Here is a 25019-nt window from a genome sequence, read left to right as displayed (position 1 = left end):
TAAGAAGGAAAGTACTTCTGTGTACGAYGGTGCATGCACGCCTCCTGAACAGCAGATGCTCAGCTCCAGGATCTCCGTGTTATCAGCTGTGCTCCTGTGCCAAGGAAAAGGCGCAGATACTGTGTGTCTTTTTACGAAGCTGACGGGGGAGCTTCTGAGTTAGCAAACACGAGGGCCTCCAAGCAACAATCCATACAGCTAAAAAAGGACCTGGCCGAAATTCTCTCGGGAATCAGAGATACCTCTACTCCACTCTGGTCTTTACTAATGCCTTGTAACAGCAGTGATAAATGGAAGAGCAGTTGCACACTTCAGTCTYATGTAAAATATTTAGAGATTAACCTTGCTGATAAACCAGTGATGCATTTGGAAACACTCATGTTCCCACTTCCGTGCTCAGCACTGACTGAGTTTCCTCACGCCTGCATCAGCTGCTTTTTACGGTTTTGGACGGGTCCCCTTCCTATCCGACCCCAAACGCCTTCCTTGCCCTCCCGCAAAGCGCCGGGGCAAGGTGACACGGAAGGAGCCCCGGGCTGTCACCTGCCGTGGGGCGGCCGATGCCGGCGGCACTGCCGCGGAGGAGACTGCGCCGGCGGCGGCAGATGAAGCTCCCCGGGCCGCCCAGGACTGTCCCCCCTGCGGGCCGGGCTGCCATCCACGCCGGCCTCGGCCCCGGCCCCTCCAAGACGGCCCCAGGCCCCGGCGGCCGCGGCGGGGGCGGTCCCGGGGCGGCGCTGTATTGCGGAGCGGGCCGCGGGAGGCGGGCGCCAGCTCCTCCTTCTSCTTCTCCTCTTCCTCCGCCTCCCTCGGCGCCGGGGTGGGCTCGCCCGCGGCAAGGCGGGGTGTGGTGCGCTGCCGTGCCGTSCCCCCGTGTGCGATGGACTGGCAGGTGCTGACCAGGGAGCTCTCCCTGTACCTGGAGAACCAGGTCCGCGTGGGGTTCTTCGGCTCCGGCGTGGGCTTGTCCCTGGTGCTGGGTTTCGGCGTCGCCTACGCCTGCTACTACCTCAACAGCATCGCCAAGGTGAGCGGGAGGACGGCGGGCGAGCGGGCTCCGCAGGTGTCCCGCCGATGGGGACCGTCCCGAAGGTCAYCGCGACCCACCGCCCGTAGGGGAGGCGCCGGCGCGCTTTAGGCGAGGGGATCGCACCTGAAATGGCTTGAGGGGGGAGCGGGGGACGGGAGCGGGGTGGGGAGGAAGCAGGGCTCTGCGGCCGCCTTGTCCTCACGTCCCTTGTCCATCCCCTGGAGGTGCCGCCCTGGGGTCCCGGCCGGCCGAAAGCCCGCTCGAACCCTACCCGGGCCCGGGCAGCGCAGCCTCCCCCGCCCGCCGGGGCTGCRTCTTCCCCGGGGGCCGCCGGTGACSCCCGGAGGCCRCCGGCCTGTGATGMGGGAGGGCTCCCCTGGTCGTGCCCCGGCTGCGAGGGAAGGGGGCTCTGGCTTCGGCTGTCCCCAAAATGCGGTTGTACCAGTTGGAGAGCTTGGCTGGGTGCCATGGTTTGGAAAGGGAGGTTAGGAGACAGCCTTCCACAACACAGACCCGACCTACTTGGTTTAGTAGCAGGGCAGGTGATAAAGTAGTTTTGTAGTCCTTGTGTCCCCGTCAGTACCGTCCTGAGTACCTCTGGAGGGACAATGACAGCGTTTTGGGGGCTGGAGCACTCTTTGGCATCTCCTCATCCACACTGGTTTTATAGATAAATTAGGCAGTCGCAAATTACTTGGATACGATGAGCCTGATGAGATCTGAAGTGGCCCCGTGGTGAGAGCGCCTCGTTGAATGCGTAATCAGCTGAAAATACGCATATCAAAAGGTTTTTGACTGTTGAGGACCTGAATGTTGCCACAGTCCTTCAAAGAACCGCTGGGAACATAGCCTTCCTCTTCATGGAGAAGAGGGTACTTGATTTTGGTCAGAGGAGAAAAACGAAGGGAGGATGTGGCATTACAGCTGTTTATGTAGAATGGTTTTCCTCAGCCATGTTATTGTCCTATTAATGCTTGCATGTTGGGGAGTCACTGGGAAAGAGAGGTATAAGAAATACGGTTGCTAAAACATGAGATGGTTGGTATACAGAGACTTTTCCATGTTAATTGGCATACAAATGGAAACTGTAAGGAAATTGTCTGCATGCAGAGCATTATTAGRGATAAAGAACTGATGCACTTGTGTACTGTAGAATGAGATGTGAGGAGAAGTGTCCTACCAGGTTAGAAAAGGTACTGCTGGTGCATGGTCAAAGTGCAGGCACAGATTTAAGTGTCATTTCTGTGTGGTCCAAGAAAATGGACTTGGTAAAATCTTTCTTGCCTACTGAGAGACTGTGTGATTTTGATTTGTCAGTGAAGATACAATACTGGTAAAAGTAGAGCTAGATCAGCATTAGTTATTAGTTATTCGAAATAAGTATGGAATCCATTATGCAGAATGGGTTTCACTTGGGCATTTTGGCATTTTGTTTGGTTCTCATTTATTATGTCTGTACCATGAAAGGTAAAAGCATTGCAAATTGTTGTATGGAATAAATAAATTCACTGGGAGAGGATTTAAATAAGTGTTCATTTCTTTCTTTGTTTTTTTTTTTAGTTTGTTTTATAAGAATGCCCATGTCTGACTGTAGTCTCTTTTCCTAGAAACCCCAGCTGGTGGCAAGCAATGATCGTTTCTGCCGCTTTCTCGAGGAATATTGCCCTGTTGTGACAGAAACWTACTATCCCACGATTTGGTGCTGGGAAGGTCGGGTACAGACACTCCTGCGCCCCTTTATCACATCTAGACCCCAAGTACAGTACAGGAAGTAAGTGCCTTTATTCTGGAAAGTGATTGATTTGGTATCTAACTGTTCCCTTACTCTATGTCACAGCCACTGTCATTGCTCAAGTTTGTGAATGTTTTTTTTTTGCTTTATGCTCACGTTTACAACTTCATCATAGACTTGGCACCATTTTCATTGTGGATTGAATATGAAGTAGGTTTGAAAGGTCAGTGTTCCCAAATGKCCCTATTTTAACTCTCAGAATTTTGTAGCACTGAAGTATGGGTGRCAATATAGGAATGGATGTGGTTATATGGTCACAGGATTACACAGTGGATRAGATCAGAAAAGACCTCTGCAGGACAGAATCAGTTGCCCCAGATCATGTCCTAATGGCTTTTGGATTTCCATAAGGATGGTGACKGCACAATGTCCCTGGACAAACTGTGTCAATGCAAAGTCACTCTCACATTGAAAATRTGTTTCCAGATATTCAGAGTGAACCTCCCATGTTTCAGGTTGGGCCCATTGTCTSTTGTTCTGTCAGTGGGCACCACTGAAAGGAGCCTGGCTCCATCCTCTTTGCACCCTCACTTCAGATATGTAAACATATTGCTATGTTCCCCCTGAGCCTTTTCTTCTTCAGGCTGAGCAGTCCCAGCTGTCTGAGCCTTTCCTCTTAGGAGACAGGCTCCAATTCATTCACCATCTTTGTGGCCCTTTGCTGTATTTTCTCTCTGGGCTGGGGAGCCCAGAGCTGGACTCAGTACTCCAGGTGTGGCCTCACCAGCACTCCATAGAGGGGCAGGGTCATSTCCCTAAATCTGCTGGCTACGCTCTTCCTAAGCCTCCAGGCTTTTGGCCRCCTTTTCTGCAAGGACGTATTACTGGTTGATGTTCAACACGGTGTCCATCAGGACCCTTGGGTCCTTTTCTGTCAAGCTGTTTTCCAGATGGTCAGCATCTACTGGTACATGGGGTTGTTCCTTCCTAGGCACTTCCTAGGACTTTGCACTTCGCCTCATTGACCTTCGTGAAGTTCCTGTCAACCCATTTCTGCAGCCTGTTGAGGCCCTTCTGGATGGCAGCACAATTACTTGGCGTATCAAATATTCTGGTGTTTGAATGCCATAATTTTGCAAAGGTCATGCAGTGACTGTATCTGTCCATTAAACCAAAATGTTCTACTTTGACCGCAGCATGGCCACATTCAGCCGTATTTTGAATATACAGAACTTCTGGGATTTTCAGAGCAACTTTTACCTGTGGAGTTTACATTGARTTCTTTGATTCCTAAATTCTAAGAGGGGGAAAAAAACCCTTATATTTATTGTTTGTCCTCAGCTGATCTCTTTCACACAGAAATGAGACTTAGTCTGGCAAATGAGGCATTTGGCACAAGACCTAAGGAGAAGGACTTTTATGYGCCGGAACCTGGATGCAACACAAGTTGTTTCAGCTCTGCTTGCATGGTAGAATAGATTTAGTACTTAGCAGCTTCCCTTAGTTTTAGTAACTAGGAAAYATTTCAGTGGTATGGCCATGTCTACTTTTTCTAGTCCTTCTTGTACACTTCTATTTCAAGGGTTTTGAGAGAAGAAACGTAGTTCCATGGGGCAGTGCTTATTTTGCACCATTTGAGATTGTGTTGGCAGTACTCACTAGCATTGCATCTACTTCCCATTACTGAAAAACGACAAAGCTGAGCTAATGAGTCCAACAAGGCTGGTCACCTTTAAAATCTGGAGTAGTCATTACCAAGGATTTCAAAAGAAACCAAATGCAAGGTAGGCTCACATTTTGGTAGCTTCTACACCAACTCACTCGAACCATGTCATCATTTCCAGGAAGTGGGAGGATGCTGTATGTTTCTAAAAAAAAGAAAGAAACCTTTTTGTCATTGTTTAATTCATGCATAGCTTCTTGAGATATTATAATATTTGTTGCATTGTTAAGATATGTGCTTCAAGAGTGCATTCTAGCACAGTTTGTAGATACAGGGTGAAAGATACAGTAGTGTGTGTCTGTTTTCTGCATGTTTAAAACACAACAATCCATTATACACTCTGTTGCTTTGGATAAAGAGGAAAAAAAATGTGATAAATGTTTATCATATTGCCCAGTGTGCTATGAAAAGATTCTCAGATGATCCAAAGGAAATCTGCAGTACAAAAATGCCTCCATAAAACACAAGGTAGTGCCAAAATTCRTGTTAGTTACAAGTTTCCATTACATCAGCAGCAATTTATGAAAGGCCATGTCTTCATTTACTGTGAAGAGGAATTACTCCACAAATTGACACTTCTAATTCTTGTCAGCTGTAGGTGTGACTCTTTTTAAATGCAGACGTACCTTGTCAGGTAGCACTTTGAATGTTAAAACATGATGAAAAATGGATAATTCATACCTGGTAATTTGTCAACTGCAGACACTTTCAATGGCKTGTATGTGTTTTTCAATCTCATCAGTGTTGTCTTAAAATGTACCTTTCAGTGAGCTCATTAAAACAGCAGATGGAGGACAGATTTCGTTGGATTGGTTTGATAATAATGACAGCTCATATTATCCGGATGCCAGCACAAGACCCACCGTCCTGTTATTGCCTGGCCTGACAGGAACAAGCAAGGAATCCTACATTCTTCATATGATCCATCAAAGCGAAACACTGGGATATAGGTACTGTTGTATTTCACTGCTATTCATTTTGCTGCTTCTGATAGGATCCAAGTATGTATATGTATCAGATGCTTTCCTAAGGCAAATGACATCTGAATACAGTACTTTATGTAAGAAAGTGTTATTAGCAATAATAATCATAGTGGAATTATATAACAGGCAGTACATTTGGAAGGGCTGTTTTGATACCTGCAGATGTTCCCCAGAGATTGGAGTGAAAGCCAGCAGAAAGTCGCCGCTGCTTCTTAAATTATTGTATTTGTATTTGTGTTAACCTTAACACTTTCTGGAGAAAGGGTTTGTATTCAGCTCCAGGAAGACTCGTGTGGATGGGTTGTTAGGCCTTGGAAATCAGCTTCTGAATGCCAAAATTGCTTGATTCAGCAGCCCCAAATTCCTGGGTCCAGAAAGGAGAGCTAGCCTACTCTTACTGGTGGTATTTAAGGATGACRTCTGTCACATCTTCCTTGTCACTGCATAATTTAGTTTTGTTCTTATGGCTTCTGGTCAGAGTTGGGTAATGTAAGTGGATTAGTGGATGACTCCTTTATGTAACCATATTGCTGCTGCTGCRCATTAAAATAAGTTGTCATTGTTCCAGGATCTGTATTTGGAATATTACATTWTGTCTTTGCAGATTGGCTTCTGCTACCAACTCTAATAAGTTCTTGAAATATGTTTATATTAGGTTTTTTATCTAAATGTTTGGCCGTCTCTTCTCTATTTGGATAACTGCTTTACTTTAAATGATGAAAGTAAAGTAGCACTTTAACTGTTCAAAGAGGAAARCCCTGAAATCAATAACTTGTTACTATTAATTTTCAAGTATTCCTGAAAGTAATATCTGCATTTGATCACCTAAGAGGGTAGAACATTAAAAAGGGGAACTTTAGGTCAGATTTCAAGAGAATTTTAAATAGCAACATTTGAGAAAAATACCAAAATAAGTACTCTTTCATGCCTTTAACCCATCTAACTATGCATACATTATTTAATAAAATTATATTTATTAAGACGGTATAGGTTCTTAAATTATGGTTAAACTACTGGCGACTCCCACCAACTGAGAGTCCAGAARCTTCTGCTGTACCAGACAAAAAGAAGACCATTCCCGAGAACCTGCACCTTAGATCCAGTTGTCCTAATAATTTTGATTTGGCTCATTTCTTCCAATAGAATTGTGTAGCTTTGGGGGACGTCTGCACACAGATCTCTGACATTCTTTTTACAGAGCACAGCTTTAAGCTTGGCCCTGCACTGGCAGAGCTCATGGCAGAGTGCAAGCAGGACATGTCTGTACCATCTTCAGGTAAACCCTGTGGTTCTCACCCTGCAATCTGACCTTGACAAATCGTGGAGCTCAGATAGTCCCACTGAGCTCTGAACTCCATTTTGGTGTAAAGCTTGTTCCACGCAGGTCAGCYTCTAGGATCTGTAGGTCTGTAAATATTTATGTGCTGAACTTGTTCATAGAAGTGGCTCACTTTTATTTATGCATTTGCATTTTTTTGTTTGTTTAGATTATGTGTTTTGGTGAAATAAACAATGTATACAATTTAATTTACTGTTTCAATTTTTAGATGYGTGGTTTTTAACAATCGGGGAATTGCTGGTGAGGAGCTTTTGGTAAGGATGACTTYTAAGATAAACATCTCTCACTTATAAGTAGTAATTATGAAATMATTTGTGCCTATTTGTATGGTTGGATTTAAATGAGAGAAGCTTGGAGCATGTGTTGAAAATGCGGAGAAGAGAATCCAGCCATCTGGTAGGTCAATCATGTGCCAATATTAATTTTTTATTTTGAAATTCCAGAGGGTCAACTGGTCAACACACAATTTTTTTCTAAACATTTGAGGAAATTATTCAATTATTAATATCTGTAATAATAAACTGCACAATCCTTCGACTTCTCTTTCAAAAAACACTGCAGTATCTAAAATGTGCATATCTCTGTTCAATCAATGCAATTTTCTYCCATTGATTTAACATGCATATCCAAATATAATCCATTGTTTAAAATATATTTTTGATATGGTTACAAAGATATGCCATTAAAATGGATCCATACTACATGTTAGTAAGTTAATGAACYAGATTTATATGGATAGCTGTATCCTGTAAATGTGTTTGACACAAATTCAGCTACAAAAGACATTTCTTTAAGACAGACATACTGTGTTTGCTTAGAAATAACTGGCCATTCCTCAGATGAAAAAATAATGAAAAAACATTTTCTGCAGCTAGGGACAAGGCATGATGGAATATTGCTGAATAAGCTTTGTTTTTTCGTATGCGTTTTGTTGACAGTTCTGCAGCTGGAATGAATGTGCATAATACTCGGTATTGTTTTGCATTTTTTAAACCCCTGGTTTCAAACTTTTAAAAGCTCAGAATGTTTTCCCATAATCAGATAAAGCATTTCAATGCAAATATTGCCATGTTAAGAGTAGTTCTCTGCATACTTTTGGAGATGGATCTACAAAGCAGTTTTGTGACACACAAAGTCCTTATTGATGAATTTCTGAACCATTAAGAGAAAAGATCCCTTGTGTGGATACATTGTGTGTATTTTACTGTAATCGGATTTACATCTTTAAGCTTTATAAGTTCTTATGGTGCAGCAAACCAGCTGAAATTATCACATTTTMTGCAAAGAGGTTTCAACATTTTAGTATAAAATCCGTAGTTAATGAGTATGAAGCATAGTTAAGCACCACAGTAGAAATTAGTTATGTAAGCTGTTCTTTTTGTAGTCTCTTTAAAGAGAGATTCAAATTTGCAACAAATAATAGTTATTTAAAGAATGCTGTTCTCATTGATTATTGAAAATTGTTGTGAATTATTGCTATGGAATAGTTAGATTGACCACAGCTAATGTGAGCTAAGATGGTGTTTTTAAATGTCTTCATATGAAGCTTAGATAGATAAATGTTAAACTGCCCACAATTAACTGAAGTTAATATGCAAGATATATCTCTAGTTTTATAAACTTCAATCACTTTCGCTTAGAATGCATTAGATCCTTGTTACCAAAAATAATTTATTTTTCCTTGTAAAGTTGACAATTTAATAAAAATAAAACACATTCACACTGTTTATAATTAATAGGATGTAAAACAGTGAAGAGTGATTCATGCAAATGAGAGCTGGAAATGCAACATAAATGGAAATTAAAAATGTCTTCAGTTTTAATTATCTAGATTTAGCTTTTCTTTCCATTTTTTAATCTTTGACGTCAACATTTCAATATTCTTGTTAAATGTATTTTAAGTAACCAGTTTAAGTAATTAAACTTGTTCATATCACCCACAAATAGCCAGGCAATTTAACTGAAAGCAATTTTTAAAAGACCCTTGGAATCCATTGTTGCTTCAGGCAACAGRTAAGTTCCATTAACTCATAGTTATGTATTTTTATATTTTGTTTTAATGTTTATATTGAATTTTGACAGTTCAGTCAGTACCTATAGTTAAGTCTAGGTCACCAACATGTTAGTAGCAACTCTAGAGTTAAAAATTTTCTTTTGCKGTAGATGAGATCTTGACAACACCATTAGAAAAAAAACAACTTAGGTTGCTGTGATTCTTACTGAGCCCARATGGACTTGCCTCCCTTAAACTGCTGTGGTTAGTCCCTCAATTTGTGGCCTATTCCAGGTGTCTGTGCAGGGGAGGCTCAAAAGCTGTGCTTATCTTTCAATAGCTGGGAAGTGGTTAACCAAATCTTATCCCWGGAGTTACCCAATCTGATGCCATTCCAAATCTCAATTCAGGATTTAAAGACACACTAATGATGGATAAAGAAGGGGTAACATATGTTTCATTGCTTTAGTTAATGGAATACTCTATTAAATTAGGTAAATGACATTCGGGAATTAATTTGTTTATTTGGTTATGTTGTATGTAGAATCTAAATATGGGTTAGTTTGCAAGTGCTAGCTGCCAGAACTTGAAATCAGATGCTTTCTTTTCCATTTGAATGGGGGTGAATATAGTAATATGGTCATTATCACTCCCTTTTCTGTAAATCACAGCCTATATGTTTCCATTTCCTTGGGATATTTAAAAAATATCAGTGCCTACTRGTTCTGATCTTGTTCCTTCTAGTTTAGTGCATTGTTCTCTGTTCAGATTTTGTCTAATGACCTGGAGGTTGCAGATCCTGAAGATATCTGTCAATCCTCTTTTATTTTGTTATGATAACAAGTACARCTCCTTCCCTCACCTCCTTGTGAAACACTCTGGATTTATATTTGCCATTTAGTGAAGCTTCACAATAAATGCTAAATTTATCTTCTTATATAATGATCCACTGTTCAGTTTGCTTTGTCCTTAAAGGATAATACAAAAGCTTATGATGGCATTTTTTCCCTCTTGACTCCTTACAGACACCAAGGACTTACTGTGCAGCTAACACAGAGGATTTAGAGACTGTTATTCATCAYGTGCACAGCTTGCACCCCTCAGCTCCACTCATGGCAGCAGGTGTTTCTATGGGAGGGTAAGGTTGTGTAACACAAGTTTCAGCTTAACTGTGATTGTAAAATAAGATKGATGTAGCCTGATTTTAAATTATTACTCTGGAATACTTACATTACTTACTGAACTGCAAGTTGGGTTTCTCTCCAACTGTTAATATCCAGAAGACTTTTAGAAACTTCATATCTTTGAGGCTTTTACATCTGTGTCAGGGAATACTGAAATTGGCTAACATTTAAAAATGAGGAGGATGGAGAAGGACAGGAAACAGTGAAAAGACAGATTGACAGCAAAACAGGTAGCAATACAGTTTTTGGAAACTATGGAGGCTGTCTTTGGAACAGAGGGATATAAACTGGGATCTTGATCTAATACACTGTGTATTATAGCAACCTCTGGCAATAACAAGCTCTGCCTTCACTCTGTTTGGGTTCTGCAGTGTGTGGGTGAGTTAGGCTGGAAGAGGCGTGGATATCTGCTCTGCATGGCTCAGAAGGAAGAAGTAGTATTGTTGTTCAGACCGGGTTGGTAGAGCCTGTGGTATTAAGACTTGCTGTGACCTGGCTTCTCTCCAGAAAGCACAGCCAGAATAGACAATGATAGCACAGTTTCTTACAGGAAAAAAAAAATCACTGCTAGAAGCTAGCAGAAATGTTCCAGCAGCCTCTTTAACAAAAATCATAGCAGAGAATTTTCCTTATAAATACTGCAGACACAATGGTAACTTACTAGACTTCCCTTTTCTCTGATAAATTTTATGGGGGGGTGGGCAGATACAGCCCATATATATTAATATTAATATATATTAGTTTATATTGATATTAATCTATCAATGACTTGAAGGAGCTTTGAGACAAATACATATTTGTTCAAGCAACAGAGTTGTTGATAACAAAACAAATAACTCTGAAGCATTTCAAATCAGGCCAATCGTTTTCCATTCATGTCGTTGCAGCCTTTCAAAAGTGATAGACAGTAGTCTCATAATGACATTGGCTGCCTCCTTCTGGAGCTTTGGTTCACTTCACCTGGTGCACTTCATATCATGTCTATGCCCAGTTTGCATAACTGGACCTTAATTTAGGCCCTGACTTGATCTTCTGCTGCCGTTGTCCCATACTCTGCCAGTAGGCAAAGGGACTGCGTAGGCCAGGGAACAGACCTCAGCAGTAAGGACAGGGAAGACTGGTAGTCTCTGCTTTTTTCAAATCTTTAATCCCTAGGTTCCCTGTTCTATTGATTAGTGGTCTCAGGAGGGAAAAAAGGCTGTTCAGTCTAACTTAAATTCTTTGGGAGGATCCTCTGGGAGCCATTTCCAAGCATATGAAGAATTAGAAGGTGACTGTTTTCATCAAGGACAAAACATGCCCAGGTGATCTGATTGCCTTCTATGMTGAGATGACTGACTTCACTGATGAGGGGAATGAAGAGGATGTTGTTTATTCTGAGGATGTTGTTTGTTCTGAGTCTTTTTTTATACCAAAAGGCTTACAGAAGCCTTTTTTGCTGCAGAAACCTTTCTCTTGTTGTCCTGCATATCTCTTGCTTGTTCAGTTCCAGCTGAATTTCAGTTTTCCTAACTGCATCCCTGCATGCTTGGGCAATGACTGTTTCTCCCAGGCAGACCACCTCTCTTCTACCTTAGGGATATTTCCTCCTTGAAATCAGTCAGAAGGGTTTTCTCCTCCATGTGATCTTCTGCCACTTTTGCTCAACTTCCTGCAAAGTGATACATCGGAATGTGTCACACTTGTGGTTTATGTTTGGTTAGCCCTAAAGTCAAAACAGGTCTCCCAGACCCCTTTGCTCATCAGGGCCATCTCATGTGGGATCCTGCCAACCAGATCCCTAAACTAATGAAAGCCAGCTCTATCATGTATTTTAATTCTGTTGCTTACCTTACCCACTTGCTTCTGATCTTAAAAATTCACTATTGAATAATCTCAGTGGCTAAGACTGTTCTGCATCTTCTGGTACCTGACAGGTTCTTCTTACTCATGAATAGCAGATCCATTGAATACTTTTCCTATTTCAGTCCTTAATTGTATATTAAAGTATTGTTCTCAGTACTCTCCAGAAATCTGGCCTGCTTATGTGTTGCTGTGGCAGTTGATGCTGGGATGGCCAGAATTCCCTGTGCCTGGCAATTATGAAGGGCTGAAAGTACAGTAGAAGCTGGTATTTATGTGACTGATATAAAGGGCCAGATCAGTCCTTCATGCCTTTTCTGTCTTTGACTTAACCTTAGTTGTGATATCTGAAATACTGGCAAAGTCTGTTAATAYGGCACAGGGAATCTGTGTTTTATTCCTGTCTTATATCTCACCAGCACCACTGGGCAATTTTAGGCAACGTGTTCCACCTTCCCCCTCCAAGATGTTTTTAAAATCCTGACCAAAACAAGAAAGCATATTCCTAATTGTACAGAAAGCTGGAACAGTCTCTAATCATCTGCATGAGAACTGTTCCCATACTTCAAAATTAATTGGAGCATTGCATGTTTAAAATTAAGCAGGAGCAAAGATCTCAGCAGGGACATACTGCAAAAAATCCCCCACTTGCCTTAATCTTACAGTAAYTTTTATTATTTATTGCTTTTCAGAATTTTCTGAATAGCCAGATAATCTATATAGAACAGATTTGACCCAGTTAAGAATTAAAATAGACATTCACTTCACAGACATGGAAATGTAAATGAAAAGACCACCTGTTCTACTATCTTCAGTAGGTGTTACTGCGGAAAGGAACATTATTTTGTAACATAAAGATTCCTAAGCCTTCTCTCTACTGCATATACTCTGAATTCTTTTAGACAAGTGCTGCTTCTACTGCTGCAACTCTTTATGGCTGGTTTATTGGACTGCTGACTAGAAACTGGTAGGTAGTGCAGAGGGATAAAGTCTCTGTGATAGCAGGCTGATTCATAATGTCTTTGCTGAAGCTTGCTGACTCCTAAAGTGCAGTAGACAAAGCCAAGGTACAGTGTGTTGTGGTCCAGGGAACTATATTAATGCTACTAATGAATCTTAAAGCTTTGTGTTAAAGGCTTGGTATTAAAATGTTTCTTGTAAACTTTGGGATCTCAGGCAGTAAAGTAAGACTTAATAGTAATACTAAAGTAAGACTTTAATACTAACTTTTCTGTTAGTATTTTTTATTTTATTCTCTTACTGCTATTTTGTTTTTTCTACATACAAAGGATAGATACTTGTGAACTCTCCCCTTTTTTGGCTCAAGTATACATTAGCAGTAGAGACTACAGGTCAGAAAGACAAGACCCCAACTGTTTATTTGGGTCATAATTTTTTTTCTTTAGTTTTATTCATTATCCAAGACTTCATTCTTCACATACAAACAGCTGTGTTCTCTCTTGTGTGACGTGAAGTAATGGCACTACCTCAAACTCAAAAGATTTCTTCATAGTGAGGCAGGTATGCCAGGGGCAGCTTGCATTTGTCAGGCATGCTGATCAGATTTATCACATCAGGAAGACCAAGAGCTTGTAAGACAGTAAAAGTTATTAACTCTTGGGAATACCTGTYCCATGAGTAAGAATCATTTGACTTTTTCCTCCCTTAGTGATCTCAGTAAWGCTAGTACATCTCTATTTCTAAATGCACTCCTACTCACACCCTACGCAGTGCACTCTGTTCTCCTCTGATAGTAGAAAGGGAAACTAAACTTCATGAGTCATATGTTGAGTATGTGACTACCTTCTAGGTGTACTAGACACAACTGTTGGACTGATATGGGAAACTATTGAAAAACAGACAAAAACATGGCTGACTGTTAATATTTACTCTAAATTGAAGCAAACAATTTGATAGTGTATATGTTTCTGTTTTTYATTTGTAGCATGCTTCTTTTAAATTACCTGGGCAAAACCGGCAGAGACACTCCTTTAATGGCAGCTGCAATTTTCTCTGCGGGTTGGAATGTTTTTGACTCTGTAGAATCTCTGGAGAAGCCACTAAACTGGCTTCTTTTCAACTATTACTTGACCACTTGTCTACAATCCTCTATCAGCAGGTGAGTTGCCTTCTGAACTATTTAGCAAGGTGGAAGGATGTAAACATGAGATCTACAGCAGGTATACAAATACTAGCAAAATTGATGCTATAACAACTCTAGTTGTTCTGTGTGCATTATTTGGCAAGTTTTGAAATCAAAAGGATCTTTTCAAGAAAGTTTGTCATTAGTGTGACTAAATTTATCTGCTGCTCAAGGGAGTCACGATAAGCCCAATGTACTTCTGTATTTATGGATGRAGTAAATGGATTTTAAAAATTTTTAGACTTGCATATATTGACTTTGAGTAGACTTTTATAATAGTTGTTTTAAGATGGTGTTGACTGTATAAGCACAGAAAGGCCTAGTTCATCYTTGGCTTTATAAAACCAGGGTGTATTTTGTATTCCCAAATATTAGGTTCTCTTATCTTTGGCATCTTTCTCACAGCTTATGAAGATTTTTACTATTTTGCTGGATGTTCCTACCTACAGATTAACAATTCATCTGCTCTTGGATTCCAGATTTTTAATAGGGCAGAAAAACAAGCATGTTGACAGTTACTTCTATAAATGTGTCAGTAAAGCAGAGGACTTCTACATTTGTTTACCTAACAAACAAGCCCTCTGATTTTTTATCCTTCTCTTTAGGCATCGACAAATGTTGGAGAAATTATTTGATATGGATCTYGTGATGAAGGTATGTGAAAACATTACTTCTGCTTGAGCTGGTTGCTGTTTTCCAAATGCTGACATAGTTCCCTATTTGAATTCTGTACTTCAGGCTAGAACTGTTAGAGAATTTGATAAGCAATTCACTTCAGTCATGTTTGGCTACCGTTCAATTGATGATTACTATGAAGATGCTAGCCCATGTCGCAAGCTGAAGTCAGTAGGAATTCCAGTGTTATGTCTAAACTCTGTGGATGATGTTTTCTCACCAGCTCATGGTAAGTTTAGGCTTTTTAAAATATATTTATCTGTGTATGTAGTCATTAAGACAAGCTACATAGATTGGAGAATAAACTCTGATCTAAGTGTAGAAGTRCATTTAAATGTTACTTGCACATAGRATCAAAACTTCCATGGATGGGTCGRTCTTGCAGTTAAGTTTAAGACAGATATAAAACATGATGGTGGAGAGACTTGATTAATGCAGAAAGCAGAAGCATATGGGGTGGCYTCATTAGGCATTAGTGGAGTCTTTACAGTCAAAAGAAAGAAATATGCACATTTAGGGTGTGCATTATCTCACTGTAAAGATACCAGATGTAGTGACCTTTCAGAAGCTACCATTTCTGCTCACCAAGTATGAAGAGAATCTGTAAAAAAAGAACTTGAGTTCAGATATCAGGATGTAGAAATTCAGAATTCAAACTGTAAACAAGTGGGGGTTTTTTTTGTCCCTACCAAGAGTGTCTGGGAGTTGCTTATGTTTGAGATTACATGAAATCCTCAGCTGTTGATCTCAGTGCCACCTCCAGTGCCTGTAAATTAAAAGTAAGAAAAAATCCARKATTTKTGACATCTCATCATGTAGTCCAAASTCTAGGATAAAGGAAGAGATACACACAAGGTGAGCTCCTAGGAGGAGGCACACTGAAATTTATAAGAAGCAGCAATATTAGCCAAGTAACAGGCTGAAAATCCTGTTTTCCATTTTCCATTTCATGCCAAACACTTGATCATTATGAACATTTTGCTTTTCCTCTGAGGATCAAAACTCTGTTGCTAACTATCCTGCAAATACTTGCTTATTTCTGTGGTCTGTGTATTGGTTATAATTTCTGAGAAAAGAATAAAAGCTAATGTAGASGAAAACCACTAAAATGAACAGCTGATTGAGGCAACAGTCTTCAACAGTGAGCACCTGACCCCTTTAAAAATGAMGTTTATACAATTGATTTAGTTCAGGGAAGTTTTCTTCTGCCACCACGAGTGAAGAGAGATTCTTGCAGAATGAGTCATGAAACCAAAGTGAGCTGGCAAACAGAACAAGAAGCAGAAATGAAGGAATTGGAAGAGACTTGGTGTGTATTGTTTATCTGCATGCAGATGTACTACACATACAGAAACATGCACACACATTACTGTTATTGAAGACCAGCTAGAGACAAATGTGATATGAAAAGGGCCACTACAGTAAATTTCACTTGAAAAAGTCTTATTTCTTCCTCTCTTGAATAAAAAGTATCCATGCTTTGTATRAACAACATAAAGAGTTGACAGATGCCTCATAAAAGGGGGGAAACGATGACTCTGGGTTGGCCAAACTACCTATCCCTTACATTGGCCAAAACTTAAAAAAAGGCCTAAAAAAACTAAGGTCTGAGTAAACGTAGCAATATTATTCTAGAATACTGTTTGCACCTTTAGAAAATTTGCAGTTCAAGGACTTACTGAAACAGTTAGTCCCTTCGTATTTATTAGCCTCTACGGAATTTTTTTCCTTGCAATTGGACAGTGGCTTGTTCTGTAACAGGCTTATAATRGCCTGAAAATGAGAATGGATGGACTGTGACCCTAAAATCAATATCCAAATATAAAATCAGGCTAGTGATTCTGAAGGTAATTTTTTATGGGTCATCTGCTGCGCCATGTTTCTCCCACTGTTTCTCTGTTTCAGAGTATTTAAGACAGGGAGCAACGGTTTCACCTCTTTGTTTTGCACTAGCTTAGTTTGTGGTTTCCATTCTAAAATGAAGTAGTAACTATGGCAGGGTCTACCTAGTTAGCATAGTGACAACATCAGTAAACCAGTCAGTGTGCCTCTGTCCCTGAAAGATTTGTTCACCTTTTCCAGCCTGTAATGACTGGGACTGGGACRTTTGTTAGCTAGATGAAAGCTAGTGCAGATACTTGATCCTCTTTTTACCTTCAGCTCTTGAGAACCAGCTATTGATCTGACACATAAAATTCAATCTGAACACAAGAAAACACTTGTTTTTTTTTATTGTGAGAGTGGTCAAATGCTGGCAAAGAGAGTTTGCATCTGTTGAGATACTCACAACCTTATTTGACACAGCCCTGGAAAACTTGCTCTTGGTAACCCTACTTGAGCAAGGGGTACGACTGGGTGATCTCAAGAGGTCTCTTACAGCTTCAGCAGTTCTGTGATGTCTAGCTTGACTAGTCAAAAAATGGAGTCACCTGAAGTACAGCTGTAGCAGAGCTCTCCATCCTTGAAGCTGTTTTTTCAAAGTAACTCAACTCTTGGTGAACACTGGGATGGCTGGTTTTGTAAAGTKAGGTATCAAAACTATTGATACCTTAGGAGTGAGGATACCTTAGAAGTTTTGAGGTGTAGAGGGGGGACGAGGTAGAGCACCAGTACTTCTGAAAAAAGAAGTGCTAAAAGTCTTTTGTAATGACTGTTCATCTTCTCTTAAAACTCTGACCCTAACCATCCTTGCTCCATGAAGATGTTTGGTGGTTAGGCATTCATTATTCCTTGTTCACAGAGTTAATGCTGTTAGCTGTAAACCCTTGTCCTTGTGGAGACAAGTTTACCTTAGAAAGGGCCACCAGGACAATGTAGATTCACAGCTAATAGCATGACTCTGTTATGTGTGTATATCCTTGGCTCCATTTTTGTTTGTGCTGTCCACCCTCAGTGGGAATCGTTGTGCTGGCAGGAGACACAGAGCACCCTGATTAGGGATTTATGTCTGCTGCCATTAGTTACTGGAGTTCATTCATCTTGACTCTTCTGTGAGCTGTTTTATGTCAGCAAATATAAAGGGCTGGTGTTACTMTTGGAGGTGACTTGATTCTGGCAACTGGCTTGTTTTTTCTGACTTAAAAATGTGTGGACACATGGAAGCCAGTGGCAACCAAAGGCAGTTTCCGCTCACAACAGTATAATGGATTCAAAGCCACAAAATTCATATTCATCCAAACCCCAGCCTTTTATTGACTTTGGGGACTGGTTATTTTATGCCTCATCTCTCCCAGTAATACCTACCAGCTTTTAAGCTACCTTCCAATTCCACTGCAGATAGCTGTAGTTTCCAAGAGCTGGGAAACAAGCCTAGAAAACTCATCAGGGAGAAAGCTGTGCCAGAATTCCTTTGTGTTTAAATAGGCTCCATAAAGCCAGGCTCATCTATCTTCCTGCAACAGAGCTTGAGGGATACAAGACCAAGTCTGCTTTGTCACGACACAATTGGACCTAAAGAGATACTTCCCTTAGAAAGTCCAGATGCTGTCTCAGTTGCTTGTTACTACCTGATCATTTCTTCTTAGGTACTTTTKGGTACGCTTTGTACTTCCCAGCAGTTATTTTTAAATATAATGTGAAAATGTGCCATTTGATCTCAGTCCAGTATTAGGAAAAAGCAATCAATTTGCAGTCCTTCCTTAATGTTGCTGTTTAAAAGTTCCCAGAGCTTGGCAGCTGATGTATCTGTAGTTTAATTCTGGAATGTAATTCTCATATGGCATAATACTGACTAAGAAAACAAATGCTTTCTTCATTGCACGGCACTTCTCTCACTGTAACTAATTTAAACAAGCCACTGCTTCAGGAAATACACAATAATACCAATTCAAGCCCTTATATTTTGTAAATATGAAAAATAAATCAGGAAGATGGAGTGATAACATTCATTATCACTGTCACAATTTAACTTTTTCTCTGAAGAGACTTCAAACTTTGTATTAGGCATGTGACTTGAATTTCAGTATACTAATGCTTAGCTAATTGCTGCTGGTGAGCATTGTGCCTGAGCTGGAAKCCTGCCCATGGAGCTGGGTACCGTGCCAGCTCCCTTCCGATCCACTGTGACAAATAAGTGCATGTCTGAAGCTCAGTTATATATATTTTATTGAACTCTCTCAACCTTTTCTATCCCTCTGAATCCAAACTTGGACTAATTGCTCTCAGGTATTATTTTGCATGCTGTTATGTAAATGGCATGGTTGAATGAAGTCGTTAGGAGAGACCAAATAGCCAAGGAATGGCCAGACAGGTAACAATTAGCTTAAAAGTTTAAGGAACAGAGAGAAACCAACCAAACAATGGARTGTCTGACAGCAGTGACTAATACATGTTTTTCTTTTGTTCTTTAAAAAAAAAAAGAGTAACTTCTTTTTGGCAAAGAATGTACAACAAATCGGTTTTGAATGAATTAATTCTAATTCTAATTAATTCTCCATGTAAGTAGAATTTACATGGTGGTTCTGGGATCACAAATAACAGGTCTGTGCTTGCTGGATCAACAGCAGCACAGATTTTGGCCAATAGAAACTTAAGTACAAGGTTACATATGAACAAAAATGAACAGTGGTATCTTTTGGCATGCCATCCTATCTCCTAGAATGCATCACATTCAGTGCTCATTCATCTGCCCTTTGCATTGCAGAATTTGCTCTTTTGAATTGTGGTTTTATTTATTGGATGGCTAACAGTCCCTAGAAACGGCCTTGAGAAAAGTAGCACACCATTGCCAAGCATAATTTGCATTTTGGCACTGAGGAGCAACACAGCATATTCTTCCGAGAACCTGCAGAGCAAGAAACTCTGCTGGGGAGGAGTTACATGGACAAATAGGGGAAATTTCAGGATGGGGAAGATGACATTTGTAAAGACSTGCACCTTATCAGGCGTGGAAAATAACCAGGATCCTAGTGCRGGATTGGTAGATTCTAGGAAAGAGCTGCTGTAGCTGTTTGGAGGCAGGCAGCACATGGCACCCACTACAGTATTGCCAACCAGCCTGGAAATCAGCAAACTGATTTGGGAGCTATGACTACACTGGCAACCTCTGAATGACAAGTATGCAGAGGTCACAGTGAGATTTGCCTGTAAGGGCTTCCCCAGCTGGGTTGGCACAACAGAGGAGGTATTTATTTTGATCTCCTTTTTAATCCCCCAGCCAAGCAGTTTCTTACCAGGAGAGGACATTCTCTCTACACACTGACACTAGTCAGCCAAAGTGAATGACTGTCGTGTTTTGCACAGTCTTAGCTAGTGAAGAGCTATGTTCAGGCCAGTTAGCAACCAATTCTGAATCCATTAGGATTGATGGAGTTCTCATACCTATCTCTGATTCTTGGAGTTCAAATCTGTCTCTCCTCACAYATTCCTBCCCMTATCCTCCCAGAGTAGCCTGTTTATTAGTCCCCTCAGTGACCAGGCAGATAGCTGCAGAACGGGTGTGGAAARTGTGATTCAKTGCYTGGAATGGGGTTTGTGTCTGATCCCCACTTCTCCCTTGGGATTCTGGTTAACACGGACCACATGCTACTGGAGGGAAGAGGTGCAGATGGCTTGGTACAGATAAGTGGGCAAATTCTTATGCAGTCGGCAGAAGCTGACATGAATCGCAGCCAYTCTCTTTGTACATGGCAATGTGTTCATCCACAGAATCCAAGAATGGCAGATCAGAGATTGCTGAGTAGATTAACTCAGGCAAAACTCCAGACAAGCGCTTGCTGAGTCTGAAAATGATGCATGGGTTGGAGTGCAAGAAATAACACGTTGTTTTCTGCATATYGTTCTCAGGCTGTGCTATTCCCCAGTCTAGGCTTTTACATCATKAACTTTTTAGTCTGGCCACAGTACTGCTTTAAAAAGCCCAGATCCCACGTACAGTTTTTTTTCAATTTTCCCCCTGAACAAAGGAAAAGCCAAGGCTCTTCTTGTAGAGACAGTAAGAAGCACGGTTTTGTCCACCTAGCTAAAGAATCAGAATCACTTAGTAAATTCTGGAATCTAGAAACTACTTAGATGCATGCAGTTTTGAAAGGAGGCAAAGAGTGCTAGAAATGGATAGCACTGAGAGGCAGAGAACCTCAGAACCTCAAATATTTGGCAGGAGAACCCCCATTGCTCTCTGGAGCGCAGTCCCCCAGGGCATGGTCAGGTACCTCGTGTTATGGGCAGGGAGCTTGTAACACACATTCACAAAGACACTTACCCAGCTAACATAGATGGTTGATTTTTTTTTTCTGTGCTGAGGCCCTGGAGTRGAACAGAGTGTGTCATTCCAGGCACTGCTAGTAGGGACCTCTGAGGCTCCCCTGGCTCCACAGGTCCAGTGATTCTGCCCTGATCTATTTTAAGTTGTGCAGCTGTTCACCACAGTCATTGCACTCAAGTTCTYCTGTGACTAACTCTGGCCAGGGGTCCTTTTTTGAATAAGCAAAGTGCTCCTCTGTGCTCTTACTCTAGTTGCTGAAAATGAAGGCAAACTGGCATCTCAGGCACACAACTGTGAGTCTGCCAGCATCCAAATAAAAKTAAGCACATCTATGAAGGAGGTAGTAATATGCATAGATAGGAACTATTCTAGGACAATGACTTTTGAGATAGCAAATGTATAAAGGGGTAAAGGAATAGACTAGTAGAAATAGGAATCAGTGGAAGGTGTCTCTGAAGGAAGTGCAGTCAGAAAGGGATGTGGACAGCTGAACTCCCCCAAAACTGAACCTGATTCAAAAACATTTAAAAGTAAATGAGGAAGTAATAGAAATCTTGTGAACGACCTGCTGCTTTGTGTTGTAGTGACAAGGCATTTTTAGTTGAGCGGTGTATGACTTAAAATCAACTTTGTTTTCTTGTGGAGTCATAACCTTTTTTAGACACACAGTGAAACTTCTGCTACTCCTTTCTTTCTGGACAAGCATTTTTCCTCTGCTGTTGCTTTTTCTGTCAATCCTGAATAATCAAAAAATCTGTATGATTTTTTGCCCCTTTCATAAAGTTTCTTACTTGAAAACTGGAATTTTGAAAGGCATTCTTTACTGAAATGTATTGAGATTTCTGCTCATTCAGGAGTGTATTTAGCATACCTAAAGCTCCAGAGGAATTGGCTTAAATAACTTAATTTTTATGCATCTGTGGTGTTTGCAGTCTTTATATAAAGCTCCATTGCCATGTCAACCAGTTCAGATGGTAACAGGGTCATCCCAYTGCACCAAGTACCCTTTGTAAAGTCATATACTTTCTCTGGTGTCAGGCTGTGCTAACTGACCTCTATTTTCTTTCACAAAGGCTACTGCCTAGGTGGTGGCATTGATTAAGCCACACATCTATGCAGAGTCAAAATAGGAGGCACTGAAACCCCCCCTCCTACACATTTCCAGATCAGTGCATATTTCAGGTGTCATTCACTGGTGACTTTAGGCTAATTGTAGGCCACTGCTGAAATAGCACCTCACTGAAGGCTCCATCTGGYTGTGGCTGCCACTATTCAGATGTTGGCATTAACATGGGGAACTGGATTAGGGCACTAATCAGATCAGGAAAACTAACTCAGCAAAAGAAAAATCCTTGTACTATCCAGTCAAATAATCTACATTCTAAAATAATTTCTAGCAGTCAGGATTCAGTAGAGAACCACTAATCTCTTGGGTGGCATGAAGCCTCTTTTGGTGTCCTTGTACACTTGTTTGCTCTTCCTCTTTGTCTGTTTACCTTGTGTCTTAGATTATGGGCTCCTCAGGGCAAGAACCATCTCCCACTGTGTTTGCATTGTGTGCTATAAACATAGGGGAAATGAGATCCAATGATTATAACCCAGGATAATAACTTGTATTAGCTGATAGAATATCTTACAGACCAAATCTTACCTTGACATTAAAAGTTCTGTGCTTRGAGTCTCATATAGTTGGAATTGAGGTCCTAGTTCCTCAGCTGTTCTAAAGCTGAATATTGCAGTAACAGTTAAAAATACAGGCTTGACTGTCCCTTTACTTACACTATTTATAGCAAATCCTAAGTATGTATTAACATGGGTGCTGTTCCATCAATGTGACTGAAAGACAGATGAAGCTGAAATTTTTAAAGCAGCAAAAAAAAAATCACACAGGTAAGGTGAGTTAACGATGAAGAGAGAAATGGCTTTTAGTACAGCTGTAGTTCCAAATCCTGTGAGACATTTAAGCATATATTAATGTTGTGCCTATTTATTCATACATGATAYGAGAAATGTTTAAGAGAAATTATTYAGTRGCTGGCATTTTRTAGAAGGATAAGGACTTAAAACATTTTTCCCCCCCTTTTAGCTATACCAGTAGAAACTGCCAAACAAAATGCAAACGTTGCTTTGGTTCTGACTTCGTGCGGAGGCCATATCGGKTTTCTGGAAGGAATATGGCCAAGGAAGTGCACTTACATGGACAGAGTCTTCAAGCAGTTTGTTCAAGCTGTGTTTGAGCATGGAAATAAAATCTTTAGCATGTAGCTTTGGACCACTATTATAGCACAGTGGCACATTCTGACAAGGGCAGTTAAGCTTAGTGCACAAATTTTAACTCCTGTAAGCCAGCAAATGGATAAAGTCCATTACTACATGCAAAAATATTTTTGCCTAAGATTTTGTAGCAAGAAACTAAATATTATGTTGTCACTTTTATATTTATTTTTAATATGCCTTACTAAGAATGACCTTAAATGAAACAGTGTTCTGCATACATCAAATTGCACTTAACCAAAACTATCAAGTAGAGAGATTATAATTCCTCAGGATTTTAATTTAAATCAGTATSTATTTAGGAGACTTTATTTAGATGGCTTTTACTATTACAATGGCGACACTCAAAATAGCTTATATTATCCTATCACATATAGTACCAGTTGGCCCATTCCTTAGGGCCTTGATGGTGAAAATCTTGAAATACAAGAACAAAAGGAGGGATAAAAAAAAACCTACTGATTCTTCAAATAAGTCAACATTTCAGCATGTTATTCCATAGCATTAGATTGGTACCTGCTTTTGCTGTTCTGCCCTGASAGTATTCAGATTTAGGGCCGGTTATTGTTTTTTAAACTATGTCAATGCCATACTTGTCTTACATGGTTATTTTTTAAAGAGCTGATTTATAGTGTTTACATATAACCAAAAGATTCCTTTAAAACAGTACTGTAATAACTTATGTAATTAAAAGACATTTTGCATTTCAGAGTTTATGTAAAGCTGGGTGTTGTCACATAAGTAACACATACTTCATATAACTGGTAAACTTGGTGACTGAACCTGCTGTGTTTATATTACCCTGCAAGAATATTTCAGTTTTAAAGAATAAATATTAGAGCATCAGGAAATTATTATATAATCTGCTTTAAATTAAACAAAACCCCAAATTCAAACCTTTTGTCTCTGCTATTGTTTCATATAATTTCTTAAAGGAATGCAGCAAACTGTTTAAAGAAAGTTGGGATGGAGGTCAGAGTCCTCTGGTTTRTTTATTTGATCATTTGTCAGCATTTTGGCAGTAGGCTGTCAAATCTCTGAAGCCACTGCAAAGCAACTTCTGCCCTAGTGGCTTATGAGTTGTGAGAGTGGCCGAGGCATTGCTGTTCTCCTGAGCCCTGACACAGACTGAYAGTGTGGGCCTTTGAGGAGAAAGGACAGTTGGACAGAATATATTTTGAAACTGCTGGAAAGCCCTTATTTAGGGCATGCTGAAATTTAAAACAGGCCCTTAAGCAGCATCTGTGGAGCTCCTACCTTCTGCTGATCACTGATTTGGGCCCAGCCACATAAGTCAGTAAAGATGCCTCTGCATTTTTATTTTTATCTTTGAGCGGGGTCAGTACAAGAAGAAAATGCAGCTAAAAAAAGCAAGTCAGGTCTTTTGTCTCAAGCAGTACGTGAACACTCCTCTTGCAAGGCATGTTTCCTAGTAACAGCAAAGGAAGAACAAAAATACTTTTTGTCCTTAGAAAAAGAAATTGGGACATACTATACGAAAGCTGTTTTGTAAGGTGGATGGTTGAATTAAGAAAATTAAAAAGTGCTTTCAAGTTTTGACTTTTCAAACAGGCACTTGCCCAAATAATGAACTCTTAACTTATTTTTTCTCTAATAAGAAAWATAAGAAAAGTGACTTGCAAAAGAAGAATGAAATTCTGTGCATGCTACTACAATACAGGAAATCAGTATATTAGTAGGGTGCCTTATTTATTCTTGCAGTCATTTCCATATTTTATGTTAATGCAAAAACAATGAGCAATAAAGAGTGTATTTAGTGTTATATTTGTAAATTGTTTAGGTACAGTACTGTTCAAAACTCAGCATCAAGTATTAATAAAGATAAAACCACTTACATTAAATCACACCTTACCATTTAAATAAAAGTAATATGATTAA

The 25019-nt window shown here is 40.2% G+C and overlaps 1 protein-coding gene across 1 annotated transcript; it reads left to right on the top strand.

The window, feature by feature from the left end:
* The first annotated feature begins 778 nt into the window (after positions 1-778).
* ABHD3 (abhydrolase domain containing 3, phospholipase) lies at positions 779-25017 on the top strand. Its single transcript, XM_057364932.1, has 9 exons — positions 779-1027; positions 2638-2801; positions 5253-5435; positions 7016-7061; positions 9826-9938; positions 13772-13945; positions 14575-14623; positions 14708-14873; positions 22933-25017. Exons 1-9 carry the CDS (start codon positions 881-883, stop codon positions 23109-23111), a joined length of 1221 nt encoding a protein of 406 aa, XP_057220915.1. The 5' UTR covers positions 779-880; the 3' UTR covers positions 23112-25017.
* The last annotated feature ends 2 nt before the right edge of the window (positions 25018-25019 follow it).

This window comes from Malurus melanocephalus, unplaced genomic scaffold (assembly GCF_030028575.1).
Source record: "Malurus melanocephalus ecotype Western Australia unplaced genomic scaffold, MMel_1.1 scaffold_44, whole genome shotgun sequence".
Lineage (NCBI taxonomy): Eukaryota > Metazoa > Chordata > Aves > Passeriformes > Maluridae > Malurus > Malurus melanocephalus.
Note: the sequence above shows the minus strand (reverse complement) of the source record. Positions and strands in the feature narration are given on the sequence as shown.